Below are 21,987 nucleotides of genomic sequence, written 5' to 3' on the forward strand. Positions count from 1 at the left end.
GAGTCCTCCGCCTGCTCTGAAGGTTAACAAGCTCTGGCCTGCTATAATAACACACCAGCCTGTAGCCACCCAACTCATCCAGCCCACAATCCAAAGAATTTGACTTCACCAGACCAGATAAGACACTGGAAGATATGTCAGATCCCATTTTCATCTTAAGAGACAGTACTTTCCACTCCTTTCAAAGCTCAGATTCATTGTTGAAGATGATGCATTGAACAACTTCTGAATGTTTTGTTGATACAGTGGCAGTGAAAGGGGTCCAGTGTTGGTGGATGTGAAAAAGTTGGGAAAATATTTAAACTATCCCTTAACATTTGCAAACTGGCCCAATACAATTGATACATTATATAAAGACAATCTAAAGTGTGGTGCACTGAATGTTTTATTGCAATCAACTGACAATAGCAAAGTGCCTTTTCATAATAGCAATTGCTACAGTTTAATAAAATAAGTATAGATATAAAAAACACTAAAACTTAAACAGAGTACAACAAAAACACATAACCATAAAAAAAAGAAAAAACTATGGCAACTTTTTATTTATATATATATATGTATAGTGCACTATTTTGCTTATTTAAAAAAAGAACATAAAAATCACCACTTTAAAAAGCAGCACTGGCTGAACTGAACACACATCAACACAAAATTTTTTGTCATTTGTTTTGTTTTTCTGCAGCTACAGTATACTGCCAGTACACAGCCATGACATGCAGCCCTCGAAATGCATTTACAACATTGTCAGAACATTATGATTCAGCTGGGCATGTTGAACTACAAAACCACTATTTAGAGTTCTGAATAAGTCTGTACAGATTGAACGACAGCAGAACCGCAATATCACACTCAATATCACACTACACATCTCCTACTTCAGAAAGACCAACCTATTGATCAAACAAAAGTTTGCATTTCATTTGCGAGATGCTGTGTTAGAATGCCTGAACAGGTGCTTTGAATCAGCAAGACCTTCCTCAAAGTGGAGATGGTGACGATGCCATTAATCTGACATGATGTCACGACAAAACTTTCAGACATCAATAAAATGTCCCCCTTTCTCATCATCATGCACTGTACAGTTCAACAAAATGTTGTCGATAAAGATCTCTGTGTCATCTGTACGAAGATTCTCAGATTGGTTCAGAATTATTTCCCATAATCCTCTAGGCCACTGCACGCAAGTAGCCAAATTATAGTTGCCTAAATGTTCACTGCTATTTCTGCCACATTCTGTCTATTCACATTTATGAAGTTCACGTATTATATCTAGGAGTTTTATGATTCAATAAATAAGACAATCACAAGCTTTGAATGGATCTAAATTTCATTTACAGAAAAGCCGCGATGTTGACTGTTGAGATTACACAAGGGTGGCAGCGACCCAGATGATACTCTGTGAGAACGGAGTGAAAGTTACACCGTCATAAGATCTCCATTGGGGTCTATAATGAAACATCCAGTTTGGTGTCAGACCACAGGTAGCTGTTCCTAGATAACACGTTGTGTTTCATAGTCCGTGTTGAAATAAAAGAAAAATGAACAACAATCATTCACGCTACAGCTAAGCTCTAAATGCTTTCAGTATAGAGGCTGAATCTTTCTTGAAGGAAACATGACTAGAGTGGTTTGCAAAGCTAATGTGAAGATCATAGCATCTTCAATGATAAAATGTGGCAGTGTTTTCAAAGTGTCCATGGAGACCAACAATAATTTAGATGCTATATTCATCCTCAGAGATATAATCACTCTAGTAGGTCTTCACAGGTTACAGGTTATGACACTGCGCAATAAGTTTTCACAATTTTTCAGCGGTAACACAAAGATCGGGCACCATATTTCAAACACAAACCAATAAAGAGAAGAAGAACAACACTTTATGTGATTTAGAATATATACTTAACAAAAAAGTCAAATCCCTTCATAACTCATATATGCAGAAGTCTGCCAATATCCGCTCTCCATCTGGATCATTACAAGAGCACGTATGATGATAAAAAGATCTTGGCACTGAGAATGTCCCTTGAGTCTATAGTCCTGTCTGCCTTCTCCCTCAAGACAACGGTTTTTACAAGAAATTTCAGAGAGAAAATTCCTTCATGCCCCCTTCAACCTTGCATTATGAAAATGCGAGGACGCTGAGGCCACAACTCACTAAATGTGGGGTCAATTGTGTATATATACACAAACAAGAACACACAAGGGTGTTTTTAGGGATAAATTGAACTTCTTAACATTGGAAACGTCAAAAAGACCTTGAAATTAAATGGGGGATTTGGGGGCATGTATCAACATCTAAGCACCAGCGATGAGGAAACATGTCAGTGTAGGAAGCTCACTGTCTTTTCCAACATCGAGTTACACAGATCTAATCCTATTCAGTGTCTTTGAATTAGTGGCTTTTGAAGTTGTATTGGTATTTGGCAGTGAGGATGAGCTGGAGTATATGTATATCCTTGAGTCTGGGGGCAATGAGGGCTCTCCATAGTCTATATCCATTTAAACCGAGGCAGTTCTTAGGTCAGTTCTGTGGCACGTGCACACTAACAAAATCAATATACATCCTTTGTCAGCTTTCCGAGTTTTTCTGAGGAAAGACTGTCCTTTTCTTCCTTCATCCATACACCATTGTCTCTAGAAACGTTCATAGTCCAGCAATGACCTTCCAGTCGTCTGAAGCAAAAATCAGCACAGACAAAATAACAAATAATATGTAATGGTTTTCACCAGACTTCATAGACGGGAGTAAAAAAGCAAAAAGAAACTGCTGTTTCCGATCCCAGAGAGGGAAGGAGTTTGGTGTCAGTCGGGTAAAACACGTCAAGGCTCACAGAAAAGTAAAATCATATTTTAAAAAAAGATCAGGAAAAAGAAAGCAAAGCAAATGTCTAGGCATCGGCGCCAGCAACCACCGTAATCATGGCAACTTCAACTGAGAAAGGTCTTAGTCAGTCATATGGACGGATTGAAAGGCCAGGCTAGAAACCCAGATAACTTTCTGGTGGCCTCATCACGGACGAGGAGGAGAAGAAAAACAGAGAGCGAGTCAGAGAGAGAGAGTGTAGATGAGCGAGTCTCTGAGTGAGACAGGATCGCGTTCGTGTCATTGTTACTCCACAGAGCCGGGGTGAAGGCTGAGGGCTGGGGGGTCCAGACAGGTTGGGGAATAGCTGAGATGAGGCTCTTTGATCCACAAGAGCGGCGCTCCGTTCTTGCCCTCCTGGTTCTTGCTGGAGCTGCGGGTCTTGTAGCGCACTAGCAGAACCGCGATGAGGAGGATGCCAAAGATAGGGAAGGGGTAGAAGAAGACGAAGTAGAAGAGGGAGTCGTTGGAACAAACCACTGACTGTAGGGTAGATACTGGAGGGGGACAGAAAGATTTAGAACAATTTAATATGGGAGTAAAAAATGTGTAAAAACAAAAAGAGAACTGACCAGTGTTGGGAAGGCTACTTTGGAAATGAAACATATTACATATTACAAGTTACCCTATTCAAAATATAAGTAGTAGTAGTAGTAGTAAGTAGTGTAACTATTTCAAAGTAATGTAACTGATTACAATTGAGTATTTTTCTAGATTTTAATTTATGTTTTCAACTGTTAATAATTTTCAAACATTTAGACCAGGCAGCGTTAGCTTTATAGCAGTGCTTAACAGTAATTACTGTCAGTATCAGACTTTGAAAATCCAGCCACCACAAAATCAGGCTTTAGCGCATCATTGTACTTTGAGATTGTTATCAATGTTACATTTTCACAGAATGTTCTTTACCTTTTGAAGCATGATTTTATATAGAAAACAGTAAATCACCAAAAAATGACTTTAGCTGGGTTTTCAGATAGGGTCACAAATGTTAATGTGACTCCAAATACATCGCTAACCAAAAAATATATCTATCTATCTGACTGTCTGCCTGCCTGTCTGTGTGTAAAAACATGAAAAAAATTGCAGGGCAGAAAATAATACATGTAGGTGGTTATGCAGAAATGTAAAATATATATTTTATATATACAGTGTATATATATATATATATATATATATATATATATATATATATACACACACACACACACACACACACACATATATATATATATATACATATATATGTGTATATATATATGTATACAATTTATGTGCCCACTTTTACTGTTGCATAAATACAGATTTTTTTTTTCTTTTTTTTTTAAGTTTACTTCAGTTTCTTCATATATCATTTCACATTAAATGTAGGCAGATAAACTAAAAATTTGTTTTACGCTGTAAAAGCACAGGAAAATATTAACAACCACATGTGCAAAAGCTCACCCTGCTCCATAACATTAACAATGGTGACTCCAGAGTTATTGGTGGCCAGGCGATACCATGCATTGCGTGGGTTCAGTAGCCACTCCTCCACATGGCAGTAGTAATTGCCAGCATCTCTGGACCGAGCTTTCTGGATGGTCAGACTGTACAGTTCAGAGGTGGCACGTTCAAACTGCAGGCGAGAGTTTGGACCAGGCTCCTCCGTAGGGCTGCAGTTCCCATTACCAAACACTGCATCATGACCGATGGAAAAGACGCATTCTTGTTCATCCTCCTCCTCCTGTCCCAAACGGTACACATACCAGGATACAGAGAAGCGGGAATCTTTGGAAGACTGAGACAGAATGCTGCAGCCCAGCCGGATTGATCCATCTTCAGGTACTGTGATATTAGATTCTGCCTCCTCCACCTGCAACTTCACCACTGCAATAAATAATGATAACTTAATGATAAAATCATTAAGTGCATGACAACATTTCTAATCTTCTTCAGAGATTGGGGTAGCATCTGTCGAAAACTCATTGTTACATTTATATAGATAAAATGTTCTGCTGTAATTAAAGGAATTATTCACCCAAAAAATAACAATTCTGTCACTCTGAAAACAGTATGAGTGTATTTTGTTGAACACACAAGGTGACATTTGCAACACAATCAACAGTAATTTATAATGCAACAAAAGATTTCCATTTGAAATAAATCCAGTTTTTTTATGTTCTAAGAATCCTGAAAAAAAAAATTAAGCAGCACAACTGTTTTCAACATTTATAATAATAAGAAAAGTTTTCATCAGATAAAAGAAAGTCATAGTTTCATAACAACATGAGGGCGAGCAAATAATGACAGAACTACACCTAAAAATGTTTATACTAGTAGTACAAAAAGGATTTAAATATTCCAACATGCCGATAAAGGAACTATTCTCTATCAAAATTCTGCAGGGCATCAAGCATCCAGGTATGTGGAACTAGCAGTTCAAAATGTCACTCTCAAATGAAGGTGAGGATCCTCACATTTTGTGTGAGAAGTCACAAGCTCATTCAGCAGGGTCTTGAGCTGAGATCAGCTAAAAATAAGACTGGCACACATTAAGGGGCTCCTCTTATCTTCTGCTCGCTCATGTAAAAGCAGTGCAATTTAACTTTGAAGATGGCAGATTTCGAGGTGCTGAACCTTAAATCAGCTATCTATTCGTAAATACATTTATATGGATGCTATTTCAGGCAATTGTGCAGCGGGGAGGTGACACACACACACTTTCATCCCCAGGGAAATAAGACTGGAATTTAAGTGCATACTTAGATATATTATTGAGATATGCACTGCATATATATATATATATATATATGAGAAGCAAAATAGAAAGAGGTATAAAATACAGAATTCTTGAAAGACACCTTGACTAAAGCAGTGCTGAGAAGAAGATTAGATACTGTATAGGGAAATGCATTCATGCTGAAGAATAGAAAGTGCATGACGCATAAACAACTGTAAGGGCTTCCATAATGATCAGCATGTCCATGTGAATGTTAGATTTGCATTATTCATTTAAAATAATAATTTATCACTTTTTGTAGTTGTCTGACCAGCAAAAACCTTGCTCAAAATCACTTTTCTTAACCTTGATTTGTTTCAGAGGAGAAGATGTCTTGGCCACCTGTGCTCCTAAAGCTACTTGCTCAATGAACCCGAGAACAAACTACACAACAAAATGTGTCTGTGAAACAGTGGTAAGTGGATGACCCATGTGTAGTGCAGTAATATTGAAGAGTGTTTTGTGTCAGGTTGGGATGTGGGGGTGGGATCTCTCCTTCCGGCTCCTCAAAGCTTTGATTCAATGCTGTCAAAGAGTCCAGATGGCATCAGACTAATGCAAACCTTTTCTACATTGTCACCTGAACCACATAGACCTGTATACAGAAGCTAGGTCATGATGTTACAGGAAAAAGTGGACATTATTTGCAAAAGGAGGACAGATGAATAGCTATGGTGGTTCGCAGCAGGGGTCTTAACGGGGGTCTGCGTGGAGTGAATAGAGGAGCAGCAGACGTGTGGCACTCAGAAGGGAGTCATGAGTAAAGTCTCTGGGATCCAGCAGTCGTGATTGTGTCCCTTATGAGGTTCTGACTCTGAGTGCTAAGGTCTGTGGCCCATTGTGTGTGTGTGTGTGGAGGGGGGGGGGGGGGGGTGTTCTCCCTGAAGGGCTGATATGCTGTGCGTTTACGTTTAAGGAGTCACGCGTACAAAGATCCTGTCTCTCTTTATGTCTTTCTCTCATAAATACACACATGCTGATGAATGATTCAGTTTGGGCAGACATGAGCTCAGGATGGCTGCGCTCCACGGTGGTCTCAGGGGGAGAATGTTTTCATGCTGCTCTTTCCAATCCTCTCATGCCAGATGGCCTGGTAAACCCATGGGACTGCTACACACACCTACAACTGAATCTCAAAGGCTTCAGAGTCTGCTATAGGAATAAAGGCCAACTCGGCTAGTTGGGTGCCATTGTAAATACTGTCCAGCACTTTTCATGAACAAGATACAAAACAGGACCAGAGAATTCTTCAGAAAAACCTCTAGAAAATGTTGATCTTTAATCTCAGGAGGGCCTGAGATTTTTTCTTTTGTTCATTTTATTTGAGAATTTTCTGCAATTCTGCTACCAAAATAAATACACAGCTCTGGAATTTTTTGTTTTTTGTTTAAGAGACCACTGAAAAATGATTAAAACTCTGGTTTTACTATTTATTGGTATGCGTTAGAGTATTGTTAACATTTTTGTTTAATTCTATAAACTACTGACAATATTTCTCCCAAATTCCAAATAAGCATCCTGTCATTTAGAGCATTTATTTGCAGAAAATGAAAACTGGTCAAAATAATTAAAAAGTTGCATTGTTTTGGAGTGGTATAGAAAGAGCTATAGTTTAAAAACCCTAATTTGTGTATTTTATTCTAATTTTCTAGCTAAAAATAAATATAATAAATGTAACTAAAAACTAAAGGGAGAAAAATTATACAATTAAAAAAAAAACATTTCCAATACACCAAATGTGTAACATGCAAAGTTCTGTTAGAAAACTTGGAAATTTTAAAATAGTTTTCCACATTAATATATTTTAAATGCCATTTATTTTAGTGACTGCAAAGCAGAATTTTCAGTCATTACAGTCTTTAGTGTCACACGATCATTCAGAAATCATTATACAACCCGAATTCCGGAAAAGTTGGGACGTTTTTTTAAATTTTAATAAAATGAAAACTAAAGGAATTTCAAATCACATGAGCCAATATTTTATTCACAATAGAACATAGATAACGTAGCAAATGTTTAAACTGAGAAATTTTACACTTTTATCCACTTAATTAGCTCATTTAAAATTTAATGCCTGCTACAGGTCTCAAAAAAGTTGGCACGGGGGCAACAAATGGCTAAAAAAGCAAGCAGTTTTGAAAAGATTCAGCTGGGAGAACATCTAGTAATTAATTAAGTTAATTGATATCAGGTCTGTAACATGATTAGCTATAAAAGCTTTGTCTTAGAGAAGCAGAGTCTCTCAGAAGTAAAGATGGGCAGAGGCTCTCCAATCTGTGAAAGACTGCGTAAAAAAATTGTGGAAAACTTTAAAAACAATGTTCCTCAACGTCAAATTGCAAAGGCTTGCAAATCTCATCATCTACAGTGCATAACATCATCAAAAGATTCAGAGAAACTGGAGAAATCTCTGTGCGTAAGGGCCAAGGCCGGAGACCTTTATTGGATGCCCGTGGTCTTCGGGCTCTCAGACGACACTGCATCACTCATCGGCATGATTGTGTCAATGACATTACTAAATGGGCCCAGGAATACTTTCAGAAACCACTGTCGGTAAACACAATCCGCCGTGCCATCAGCAGATACCAACTAAAGCTCTATCATGCAAAAAGGAAGCCATATGTGAACATGGTCCAGAAGCGCCGTCGTGTCCTGTGGGCCAAGGCTCATTTAAAATGGACTATTTCAAAGTGGAATAGTGTTTTATGGTCAGACGAGTCCAAATTTGATATTCTTGTTGGAAATCACGGACGCCGTGTCCTCCGGGCTAAAGAGGAAGGAGACCTTCCAGCATGTTATCAGCGTTCAGTTCAAAAGCCAGCATCTCTGATGGTATGGGGGTGCATAAGTGCATACGGTATGGGCAGCTTGCATGTTTTGGAAGGCTCTGTGAATGCTGAAAGGTATATAAAGGTTTTAGAGCAACATATGCTTCCCTCCAAACAACTTCTATTTCAGGGAAGGCCTTGTTTATTTCAGCAGGACAATGCAAAACCACATACTGCAGCTATAACAACAGCATGGCTTCGTCGTAGAAGAGTCCGAGTGCTAACCTGGCCTGCCTGCAGTCCAGATCTTTCACCTATAGAGAACATTTGGCGCATCATTAAACGAAAAATACGTCAAAGACGACCACGAACTCTTCAGCAGCTGGAAATCTATATAAGGCAAGAATGGGACCAAATTCCAACAGCAAAACTCCATCAACTCATAGCCTCAATGCCCAGACGTCTTCAAACTGTTTTGAAAAGAAAAGGAGATGCTACACCATGGTAAACATGCCCCGTCCCAACTATTTTGAGACCTGTAGCAGAAATCAAAATTGAAATGAGCTCATTTTGTGCATAAAATTGTAAACTTTCTCAGTTTAAACATTTGCTATGTTATCTATGTTCTATTGTGAATAAAATATTGGCTCATGTGATTTGAAAGTCTTTTAGTTTTCATTTTATTAAAATTTAAAAAATGTCCCAACTTTTCCGGAATTCGGGTTGTAATATTTCTTATAGCAATGCTTATTATTATTATTATAAATGTTGAAAGCACTTCTTAATTTTTTTTTTTTTTTGTGGGAACCATGATATATTTTTTTCAGGATTCTTTGATAACTACGAAATAAAAAAATGCATTTATTTCAAATAGATTATTTTTGTAACATTGTAAATGTCTTTACATCACATTTGATCAATTTAATACCTGCACATCCTTGCTTAATAAAAATGTTTGAAAACTAAATGTGGGACAAAGATAAATATACATTAAAATACAAGTACATATATACATCCATTTGATAAGCAAGCATTCTTACCTGGCTGTCTCACAGCCACATGTGTGAAGCCGGAGGAGTCTTGTGCCAGACGGTACCAGAGTCCATCAGGGTCCATGAGCCACTCCTCCACAAGGCAGTAGTATGTTCCAGAGTCGCTGGTCTCGGCACGGTGCAAGGTAAGCCCATAGAGGCGAGGAGAGAGCCTTTCTGACTGCACACGGCTGCGGAGACGTTCCTCCTCTGCGTACGCTCCATACTCGAATGCTCCAGAGTGTTCGATCTTCAACAGCAGCTCATCCGGCTCTCCTGCCTCAGCCTTCCGCGCATACCACAGCACAGCATGCTGAGAGTCCGGGCTGGTTTGAGAGGTGATGGAGCAGTTGACACGGACCCGACTGTCCTCCAGAAACTGCAGACTCTGGTTGGACTTGTGCACCTTCAGTTTACTTACTAAAGGAAGAGAAAACAAAAAGGGGAAAAGTTAGAACAATGAATACCAAGATTTACAGTCTATTTAGACCAAATACATAAAAAAAGACACTTCTCTCTGTTGGCAGACAGATATTCTTGTCTGTGAGAACCCTTCTTAAAAAGAAGTGCAATTAATTGCACTAAATGTGCACTTTTAAATGTACTTCAAATCTTAAAAGTATATTTACAAAAAAATGGTCCTTGAAGAGAATATATTCATTAATTAAAAGGCCACTTAAAAGTACACATTCATGTTTCTTAATGTACTAAAGTACAATTATTAAAAAAAAAAGTGCACTCTGAACATAATATCCATAGGAATCCACGGTTTCTTTCTGGTGTGAATAGGCCTTTAACCAGAATGGATATTTACTGCTGCTGAGGGAGTTCTGGAATCACTTGTTTTAGATCTGAAAGAAATAAAACGTCAGAAACATTCTTGAAGGAGCAGGGCGGTGGGATCCTTGGCATACACATTGGACTACTACAGTTGTGTAAGGGGTGACACCATATTTCACACCATGAGTGGATTTATGAGTACCAGAAGAGCTCAGGAAGACACAATGAAGATGAGAGACACACACCGGCAAATAAAAGGTCTTACATACTTACAAATGTTGTTCATTAGATATGTGCAACAGAGAAGAATTCAAAAGTAAAGAGAGCAGATGTCCCCCTTTTATTTGGCATGAGAATGTGCAAACAGTTCAGGCACACTTTCAAACGCATTAAACATATGCCATTGCATTACTCCTCAACTCACACATACAGTGCCTTTTACAAAGAAATTACAATATTGGTGGGACTTCATACGATTGTTTGTTTTACATCTTTTATTACCTAAAATTAATGAGCATCTGTGAAACTTTCACATTCTGTTTTTCGTGCTTTAATGGCTCTTTGCTAAAAATCCAATTTTCCACTGACACTTTGGCTCCAGTAATCCCCATCACGCATTTCTGCACTTCTAGCAAAGTCCCCCGATTCATCCCTAAGCCTGGACCTTCTCTGTGAATAACAGTGGCATGAACACTCTTATGCTTCTAACCAGCAGGCCAGAAACCCAATCCCTGCAGCAAAGCTCCTATAGTATAATGTCAAATCTCACCGATTTAACACTGTTTCTCGAAGGTTTTTTAAGATTTATAAAAAAAAATAAAACTGCAAAGGAGCTGTTCCTCAATTTAGACTTTTGATTACCATATTCCAAATTCTTAGAAATCCAAAACAAATCAAACCACTCCAAAAAATAAAGAGAAAACTAAGACAAATAATAATGATCACAATTGTATTTGATGTGACGGCTGTGTGTTTGCAGTAATACAGGCGCTTGCTGACATACTGTTGTCATTGTACATGCTATCAGGCCAAGAGCTTCTAAAATTAAAATGTCACACTGTAAAACGAGCTTTGTTTACTCCTGTAGGGCTGTCAGAGTTAATATATCCCCACAGTTCAGCTTCAAAACAGATGATGCCAAAAAAACTGACAAGAACGGGTGTCTGTGTCCCTATAGTTGTTGATGGTAGTTGCGCTAAATTAGTTGCTTGTTGGCATAAAGCCAGCTAACTTACTGCTAATATAGCTCTTAAAAACTAATAATAATAAAAAGTTACTTAATAATAATAAAAAAATCAAAAACAAAAAAATATATATCACTATGAGTCATTCACTAAAGTGTTAAAAATGTTAGAAAGCTCTTGAAAGCAAGACAGCTCCTCACTAATCTGGACTAATGACTGTTGTTTATGTAGCAGGAAGAAATTTCATTTTAAAATATATTAATATAGAAAAGTTCTTTTAAATTGTAATAACATTTCAGTGCATTCTTTGTGACTTATAGGAGACTTCAAAAACAGTTGTGTATTTTCACTGAACTGCAGTTTTCAGGATACAGATAAAGAGTACATTCTGAATCTGCAGAGGGCCAAATTTCATTTAAATTGACAAAAATGTACATAATCTTTTGCAGTTTTTGACACTGCTAACAGGCATTTATCCTGTAAATGCAAAATGGCATCTCGTGTGCCCTCAGACATAAAACATTACTGGTTGGGTGCACGCTAAAGATGCTCTCAAAGCGCTGGCAGTCATTCCACAGGGAATCTCTACAGAACCCTTCAGAGCTAGCAGCTAATCGCAGGAGAATGACTCTTCAATCCTCTAAAGCAGAACCACCAATAGATGGGATTTCCACACAACAGATTTCTAGTTTTCTTTCTAATTACTCCGGTTCTGACAGAAAACAAAGGCTGAAAAAGAAATGTCAGGGATTAAAGACCCCATGAAATCAAAATTAGAGTTATGTGGCTTTTAGTTCATGTAGTTTAGCTTTGAAGCCGTATATGTGCCAGTGTACTCATCAATGTTAAAAATGCACTTTTAGCAGATATATGCAGTTGCCACAATTAAGTACAATCATAAAGTATTGCTCAGATTTACATAAGGCTTTGAAATCAGAGAAATGTAATGCACGGCAGCTCACAGATGAGACACAGCTTAGTCTCATGGGCAACAGAACAGCAATACAGCGAATATGATTGGAAACATTTGCTTTCTCCATTTCAAGCTCACTCCTGGTCAATGCTTTTCTTTCAGCAAGCATGATGCATAAGTGGATTGGAGCGGAGGACTGATGCTCCACTCTCTCTCTTCCCCCATTCAATTTTCTAATAAAGAAAATGAGCAGAGCAGGGAGCCTTTGACAAAACGGAAATGAGGTCCATTGCTCTTTGTACTTTCTGTTCTACAGGAGCAGCTATGCTTTCATTAGCTCCCAAAAGTTGCAGCAGATAAGATTATCTCCCCACTTATATTAGCCATAGTTATGAATACTCTTGCGTGGGTTTTCCATCATTCACTTGCATTTTGGTTACCCTTACTAGGTCTGAATCCTTCGGAGGGCCTCCTCCATGTGTCATAATGAAGGAAGGTGGCCAATTAAATTCTGACAGAATCCTCTCCGACTCTGACTCCACCAGGCACGATTAAACAATTTAATTAAACAAGATATTTGTTCTTGACAAAACTGCAAGCCATTTCATTTTCGTTGTATAATCGAATTACAAAAATCAATAAATGTACGAAAAGCGAGAGAGGGAACAGAAAGATGGGAGAAGTAAGAGAGACTGTAAAAATGAAGCAAATCAAGCAGCACATTTTAAACAGCTCAGAGCTTGATTAGAGGCAGTTTGTGACGGCTCTCAGACAGAGGGCGAGGAGGTGTGGAGGGGGAGTTTGGCAGCGGAAAAAGCAAACAGAGAAAATGTTTTGAGTGCATTTGTGATTTTCTAAGAAGACAGCGAGCCGCGTTCCCTCCTCCTGCGTGTGTCCAATTTGTTAGCCCCAGTTAATTACCAATATTCTGCGCTGCCGAGATAAAGATGCTTTTATTTGGTTTATTTATTGATAACACAATCTCCAAAGATAATGCAGCCTTCCCATCAAGAAACACCATTTTTTACAATTATTTATTACATTAAGAAAACATTTATTCCAGTGACATCCACATGCACTGGAGATTTTAAAGTGGCCATATCATGAGGAATAAAAGAAAAAGTTTGTGCTATCAAAACATACTATAAATGAGCAAACAAAATGTCCTTGCCAATCCAAAAACAGCATTTACTGAAACTAAAGCCTGAACAATATGTTCCCAGTGAGATCTTGGGTAAAAGTCAGAATGTACAGCTTGTAGGAGCAGTCATGCAGCACGAATGCCACACTAGATTTCTGACACTGCCAGAACTTTGTCAGAGGCTCAGTCACAGTGAGGTAGAAAGGAAAGAGGAGAAATGAATGAGAAAAAATTGTGTGACTCCGGACCACAAAACCTGTCATAAGGGTCAATTTTGTGAAATTGAGATCACCTGAATGCTGAATAAATAAGCTTTCCATTGATTTATAGTTTGTTAGGGCAATAGGACAATATTTGGCTGAGATACAGCTATTTGAAAATCTGGCATCTGAGGATATAATTTTTTTTTTGTAATTTTAGTCTTTAAATTTGTCTAAATGAAGTTCTTAGCAATGCATATTATTAATTAAAAATTATGTTTTGATATACTTACTGTAGGAAATGTAAAAAAAAAAAAAATTCTATGTGGAACATGATCTTTTTTTAATATACTAATGATTTTTTTGCATAAAAAAAAAGGCAAAAATTTGGACCCATACAAATATACCGTGTGACTTATGACTGGTTTTGTGTTCCAGGGTCACATATGTCATTTTAACAAATCGTATGCAGTTTCTGACTGGGTGTAGCACCTTCCACTCTACACATCGGTCTTAAATGTATTTTTAACACATCTGATCTCAACAGTATGCAGTAGATTGTTTCCTGAATGTCAAACATAATAGCGGATTTGCAAAAATGCTATTATTGAAAGATAGAACAGGTAAAAAATGTATTTACACTATAATCCCAATCATAGGAAACAACATATCACATTCTCGAATGTTGATTAATTATTCACAGTGGACCAAAGACATGATGCACATCTAATCGAGAAAATGGCTCTACCCTTGACTCTAGAAAAATACAGTAAAACAGATGGTTATGTTTTGATATACACTTTATTTGGTTTTGTCAGATCAATGTTTTACCCTTGTCTGTGTCTTTTGGCATCTGTCAGAGCTCGTTTTGGCTGATTGAACATGCTGAATCAGCACTTGTAGGGTCGTGAGAGTCTGGGAAGTGACATACTGTAATCTGATGATTGTCCGCCTTGGTGCAGTGTAAATTGGCCCTAAGACTATATGATTTAACAGAAAAAAAGACTAAAACTAACATTTATATGACCTACGATAAGAATGGGATCTATCCCACTAAGTATTTCGTAATCCATTATTAAAACAGCGATCTTTCAAGAGTTCTGTTGATGACACAAAAACACAAGCAGTCATTAGGGAAGAACAGTTAATCGGTAGCTGCTAATTTCAACCCCCACTGACAGATGAAGAGTCCTTATCACTGTCAATCACTTACAACATAATAATTTTCACAGTTCATGCATATTTATGAGTTCCACAAGCACGTCTATTTGCCCGAGCACGAGTGGAAACTGAAAAATGGTTGAGGTGTACCAGTAAACATAAAAGACTTTGTGGAGCGCTCTCTTTTTTAAAGGGGGAAGAGGAGATCCATTAACTGCCTTGCAGATGTAAGTGGCTTTAAGTGGAGCAATGACAAGTGGAGGTGGATAATCATCAAAGATGGAAAGAGCAGACAGAGGAGTGCCTGAAAGGGATGAGAGAAGGGGGAAAAGATACTTAAAAAATGGGGAAAAAAGAGAATCAGGGAGTGAGTAAACGGTGCAGTAATATTAAGAGGTAATCGTTGAATCGCAAAATGGCAGAAGAGCTGCTCACTTTGAACAGAGATAAGCTGAAAACGAGTCAAATTGAGAGGAAAAGTGAAATTATGGACTATGGAGTGGAGTAAGTCCCTTCCAGTTGAAAACGCATCAAAAAAACATGTTTCTTTTTTACGCAGCACTAACCCAAGCACATTGAAGGCTGGCTTAGAGCTTCAAACTTGACTGCTCTTCCATGAGCTCTTCTAACTGTTAATCCAAGCAGCAGAGCCTGACATGTGTCATATTAATGTTCTGAAATATGCTTAATCCAAGTGAAACAGATTGTGTGTGTGTGTGTGTGTTTTAGGGGTGGGAGGCTGTGTTCCCTCAGGAGAGCAGTTTAAGCAGATCCGCCTTGCACAGTAAAGAATGGGGCTTGAGCACTGCTGCCCTCCGTCTGCTACAAAAACATAATGGGAGCCTAATATCTATGCTAATGAGGCCGATACATCTGATTCCTTTGTGTTGCAGAAGGATTTCCAGCAGTTTTCTACAATGCAATTAGGGCTATATTGTAATTATGTGGATCTGTGCTCAGGCAGGGAGTCCACAGATGAGCCCTGTGTGTCCTGTGCCTCCTCCCTCCTTTAATTTTCCAACTTCCGTTGAGACGTGTCCCCTTCTCCCTTACCTTACAATAAATGTACAGGTTCTGGTCTGTGATGAAGCAAAAACAGCTCTGTGTGATTATCAGGGAACTCTAGGATAGCTGTGTGCTATCAGAAAGCATGCAGTAAGTACACTGAGGTCTACTAGAGATGGCATAGGTACGTAGCATGTGTTTATATGCACAGAGGGTACAGGACTAAATCCACAGTTTTCTTTTGGCCAGATTGAGTGTCTGGCGAGGAATGTGGCTGAATAACATCTGTTAAATGCTCTCGGCATTTTACACCCAGGCCTATCAATTGCTTGGCAATCAGAGCCTCATATGTATCATCAGCAAAAACAACTAGTGCAAAAAGTAAAAAGGAATGAAAACATTACAGGAACTGAAGAGTGAGGAAGTCAAGTAATATTAGCTAGGGAGCTCAGTGAGTGAGGAAATGTTTTTGAAAAAGATGAGTGACATCCTCCGAGACTTTGATTAAAAATTCTATGAAGTGTGTTTATGGATACAGGCAGGGAATTACTGAAGGGGAGTTATTACAGACAGCTTGAATAAGCACTGGTGATAACCAAGGACATATATTTAAAAGTGTTTACAAATGGTCCATAAAATGCATATGAGTGAATATATATCGGTATATATATTAATAAGCAAAATGACATTTGGAGCACCATCAGTTAAAATGTCCAATCATGTTAGAAATATGCCTTTCTGTCTGTTGTCAAACTGTCAAACTGTGTTGTGGTACTGGAGAAAGAAGAAATAGTTGAATAAAGTTATTTTTGTTTTCTTTATGCACAAAAAGTATTCTCGTAGCTTCATAAAATTATAGTTGAACCACTGATGACACGTTGACAATTTTGATGATGTCCTTACTACCTTTCTGGGACTTTCTTGAATGTGTCAGTTACAATGGTGTCAGGCAAAAACCGGCGTGCTAGTGCTAGTGCTAGTCGCGTTTCCACTGTCACTTCCGGTGCTTGATCGTGCCTCATTGGTGCTTTCTCGGGGCCAACCTTGTGCCAAAGTGGGCCAGATGGGGCTAGAGGAGTGGTTATGAACAGAGGTGGAGTTTCTCCACGTCTGGAGAGCGTCAGGGCTGATCATTTCTGAAAGATAACAGCTGTAACACCAGCATTAAAGACTTTTAAAATAACTTGAGCTCAAAACTCACTTTCAGTCAGCAGCAAGTGTTTGAAATAACTTGATCTGATGTGGATTATCACCATACAAGGCAGAAATATTTATAAGCGATGCAAAAGACTATGCACGTTAGGCATTAACGTTACCACAGTAAACATGGTAAATGCAACCACTTGGAGAAATCAGACTTTAGCTTCTTATTCTCAATCTAGTATTTATTTAATAACATATTTTATCTGTCATAAGTCTCGTCTCGAGAGTTTAATTCTGCGTAGCCTATGTCATAAAAATATAATAATGGTTTTTGTTCGGGATCTTTTATAAAAATATAGATTATCACTCTTTTATCAATTATCATTCTTGCAAAATGTGATGTATAGGCTACTGTGACTACAAATAAACAGAGACTCGACTGAATAAGCAGGCTATGTTCATAACGCTTTATTTCTGTGACTGATTTTCAATCCTGATAAATTAATTCATTATGATCACTAGCTACGTTTACATGCACCCAAATAATTCGTCTGAAAAACGTTCATATAAACACCTTAATTGATTCGATTGAGCTCGATCCAAATGAAATTTCGATCGGATTTAAGGGGGTGGTTTATTCCTCTTCTAATACGATTGAGTGTGCATGTAAACACTCGAACGGATTGAACCACGAAACTGAAAGGACTGCGCATGTGCAATGATGCAGAAATAAAGTAGTGACATGACGTACGGAAAAAGCGGCTCTTCCTTTTGAATAAAGTGTTGTATAAATGCGTGTCCTGTCATGTATAAAACTCTCCTTTCACTCAGCAACTGTGAAGTGAGCAGGACAACCTTGTTTTGGAGACTCATCCACAGGCAACCTGTTTTGGGTGCGGGGAGGGGCTTTTTTTTTTTTTGCATGTTAAATATGAGCAGCACAGCGGTTTATATGTATATTTATCCATAGACAGGTAAATATTAAAACAAATAAAGAAACCATGTAGGAGAGGGGTTATTATGTGTAGACTGTGAGAAACTCTATATTATCTGTGTCACTATTTGAGCAGTGTGCACATGTCAAAAAATCTCTTCCGATTTGTAGCTTGTGACATAAACCCGCACATCAACCCGATCACTTCATGTAAACACTACAATCAGATTCATCAATCGTAATGAATTCAGTCTGATTAAACCAAAAAGTGTTCATGTAAACGTAGCCAATGTATCACTTATTATAGTAAAACATAGATGCTTTTGGATTTAAATATTTAACAAAGCATGCAAACAAACTGCCGCTTTTATCATGTTCATTTTGTGATTGCGCTAGTTCCTGTGACTTATTTCTTATTAAGTTTTCTGATAACTTCTCTTTGTTGGTGAAAAGATGGGGTTGCATGATGTTGTTCCTGAGAGGTGTGTAAAGAGCGGGTTTTAGTGAAGCGCAGTGGAGCTTCTGGCCCGACGCTGGAAACGCAGCGCTATTTTGGCCTCGGTGCTACAGGTCCGAGGATATTAGCCCCACCTGGCCTGTTTGAAGTACTGGCTCTCACTGGCCCGAGTGGAAAAGTGGCTATTGCTGTCTATAGAGGATCAGAAAGCTCTCAGATTTCAACAAAAATATCTTAATTTGTGTTCCTAAGATGAACGAAGGTCTTACGGGTTGGGAAGGACATGAGGGTGAGTAAATGGTTCATTTTTATGTAAGCTATCCCTTTCAGCATCATACAAATAGCATGCCTCCTTTAAGTTGCACAGAAAACAAATAATTACTTTCAAAAGATATTGGGACTTTGTTGCAAAGTTAAAAAGGCAATACTCTAATAAAGATTTGTAAAGAAACGGATGTCCAATTTAGCTGGAAACTGCAGTAAATTGTATGCATAAGTACATTTTTGGAGTTTTGCATAAATGTAGGTAGATGAAGGTTTTTCAATGAACCTTTGCTGCTTAAAATATTATCTGTGTAGGCAGTTCATAAGGTTTAAGCAGGTGGGTGTGAGTTTGTGTGTACTGAAGGGGTTTCTTTGTGAATCAGGTGGGAGACAGTGTCCTACTGTATATTTTGACCTTGAGCATCACTTCAAAACTAATTAATTACCAAACCCGTATAAAATGGTTTTGGATATGAATGCTTCAAAAACAAATGTGCTTCATCAATCTTCCATTGTATCAGTGAATGTCACGGAGTAAGGTGTACTGGCTGGGCACTGGGGTGAAAAATAAGGGAGCACACAAAACTCCAGTGATTGAATTAGGAACAAAGAGCTTGTGGGCTCTGGGAGGAATATAAGGTGCTCTAAATAAAGGCTCTTGGGATATGGTCTGGAGAATACTGTAGATCAGTGCTTCTCAGATTTGTCAGGCCAAGTATCACTTTTAATCAAACCAGAACATCCAAGTAGTACTGCTAACTAACGGAAATAGCTCTAAAAGCAAGATTAACGACTGAGCATTATAATGTTATATACACTGATGAATATCAATGTTCGTTTAAATAAGATGAACTGTGTTGCTGTAAGATTTCCATCAGCCTCTTGACCAGCCCTGTTGGACATCTGAAGGAACTTAAGGGAGCAGCATGTAAAATAAACGCAGATCCAGGGCAAATTACAAATTTTAATATGTACTGTACTGTACATATTGCATAAGACTAATGAAAATTCAGCTTTGATATTATAGAAAACAAATACAATTATTTAAATGGTAATAATATTTCTGAATATTACTGTTTTTCTGATCAAATAAATGCAGTGATGATGAACAGAGGAGTCTCACACACACACACACTCACACATATACATACTGCTGCATACACACACATACATACTCACCCACAGGTGTTAATATGGCCACTTTGCAGTTTGATTCAAGCAAATTGCTACTAAATAAATGCATTTGATCTTAAAACCTCTTCCATCTGCCTAGAGGCGCTTGTTGTTAAAAAGTCAGAAGCTGGCCACTTTAAAATCTGCTTCCTTTCATGAAATTGAGCATCTAGATGCTACTTGGAGGCCAAACAAAATCATATCTCGCCTTTTGATGATGGCTTAATTTTCTTGCTGCTCCCCTTTTAGCACTTGGAATAAAACTGCAGTGCACAAGACACTGATCAACACGGCTACACTACATCCCACACTGCAGAAGACTATGCAGGCAATGAAACTCCATACCAAATAGGACCACCATTGTAGGTCACATCATGTAACAGTGCAAATAGGCACAGAACGTGTCACCATGCAGCCTGTTCTCCTCTGAGAGTGGGTTTCTTGGAGATATGAAACACCTGCTGTTCACATCTGGACAGATGAACTAGATTAGTTTAGTGGGGTAGAGAGGGATGGACAAGGAGGTTCAAAGCAGACCGAGGAGACTACGAGAACACGAAGCTACAGGGTCTCGAGAAAGGAGAAACGGACAATGTGTGTGGGAAAGAGAGAGGCTGATAAATCCTCTGTGCCCTGGAGGGAGATTGTGGTGCATGCTGGAAGACTACACTCCTAATGAAGATGGACAGCAGAGATCCATCCATGGGACATAGAGCCAGCGCATCTCCATGACAATTCAGATGCTGTCAATTACAGGCATAGTGAGAGCCATCAGCGGGGCAGGATGACTGTGCCCACTGGGTAAGACAGGTGTGGGAGAGCATTGATCCGTCACTGCCAGGACCCATTTATGTAAAAGACACTTAGCACTTTAACGAGGGCCACTGGGACAGCACTGTATTAATGAGAAAGAGTTTCAACAGAACCGGGTACAAGAGCGAATGAGAGAAAGAGAGGGAGGGGAAGGAAGCTAATATTGATTGTTTGTCAATTATAACCCTTTGATTTGCCTTTAAGCTAATAACATGCATCTCGACATCAAACAATAAGATAATGCAAGGAAGCACTGTGGACTACTTGCTAGAGCAACTAAGATAAGAGGAAGCTGTTTAAAATCTGATGACTATGCCATAAAACACAGCGCAGTCTTCTTCTTCTGTTTCACATGCATAATCCTGAAGGTAAGGATGTGTATGGAGGAGGACGCTTTGAGGTGACTACCGCCTCGGGTCTGGTGACACATATTCCTGTAAGACTGGCTGGCTGGATCCAGTCATGGCTGATTACTGGGGGAAGCGAGTAACATAGTGAGAAGTAGGCTAACAGAAAATAATGCTCAGCAGATGACGCTTCAATAACTACAAAGGCCTTGGGTAAATAGCATGTCTATCAGTGTGTTAATGGGTGTTAGGTTAACTAATTAGTTGTGTGCATATACGCTTAAATGTTTCATGATAAAACCCAGTTAAACATCAACAGAGTCAGTGTCTTGATTGTCACATGATTCTTCAGAATTCATTTTAATGTGCTGGTTTGCTGCATAAGAAACATTTCAGTAACATTTTATCTTACAGTCCTGTTCTACATGAATGTCTTTACTATAAGGTATTAACACTGAACCTAATCCTAAACCTAACCATATGTCAATATTAAAAGTCTTTGCTATCTTATATTATTCTGTACTTTCTTGTGTAATATAAATGAAGGTATACTGGAAAATAACATCTCATTTCAGCATTTCTTAATATTATCAGGGTTGAAAACAGTTGTGCTGTTTAATATTATTGTGAAAACTGTGATATATCTTTTTCAAGATCCTTCAAGAACTTTAAACTTAATCACATTAAACAGACTTAATTCAAGTTGAATTCCATATAAATTATTTAAAAAGTTGAAATTACTCAATTATTCTGATGTTAAGATAATGTAAAAACATTATATGCCACAACTTACTGATCAAATCATCAAAGAAAATAAATTTGCAACATTGTAAATACTATCACTTTTGATCAATTTAATTTGTCCCTATAATGTGCTCGTGCTAAATAAAGGACTTTTAATTATATACATTTAATTATCTAACTGTATGGAAATCACAAACAAATACTCAAATATACAATTTTCACTTAGAAATTAGTAGTACATTTTAGAAATATTTAAAAAGAATTTGTAACACATTAAATAAGATTTTAGTAGTAGAAAGACTGAA

General features: G+C 38.1%; 1 protein-coding gene across 1 annotated transcript in view; it reads right to left on the reverse strand.

Moving 5' to 3' along the window:
• Positions 1 to 367: 367 nt before the first annotated feature.
• The window catches only part of LOC132095082 (immunoglobulin superfamily member 3-like), a 155,362-nt gene continuing 133,742 nt past the window's right edge, over positions 368 to 21,987 (reverse strand). The window contains exons 7-9 of the mRNA XM_059499835.1: positions 9,433 to 9,843; positions 4,310 to 4,732; positions 368 to 3,360 (exon numbers count right to left, since the gene is read on the reverse strand). Of these exons, the coding sequence (XP_059355818.1) occupies positions 3,110 to 3,360; positions 4,310 to 4,732; positions 9,433 to 9,843 (1,085 nt within the window). The 3' untranslated portion in view covers positions 368 to 3,109. The remainder of the gene's footprint in view (positions 3,361 to 4,309; positions 4,733 to 9,432; positions 9,844 to 21,987) is intronic.

The sequence above is a fragment of the Carassius carassius genome, chromosome 19 (genome assembly GCF_963082965.1).
Source record: "Carassius carassius chromosome 19, fCarCar2.1, whole genome shotgun sequence".
Lineage (NCBI taxonomy): Eukaryota > Metazoa > Chordata > Actinopteri > Cypriniformes > Cyprinidae > Carassius > Carassius carassius.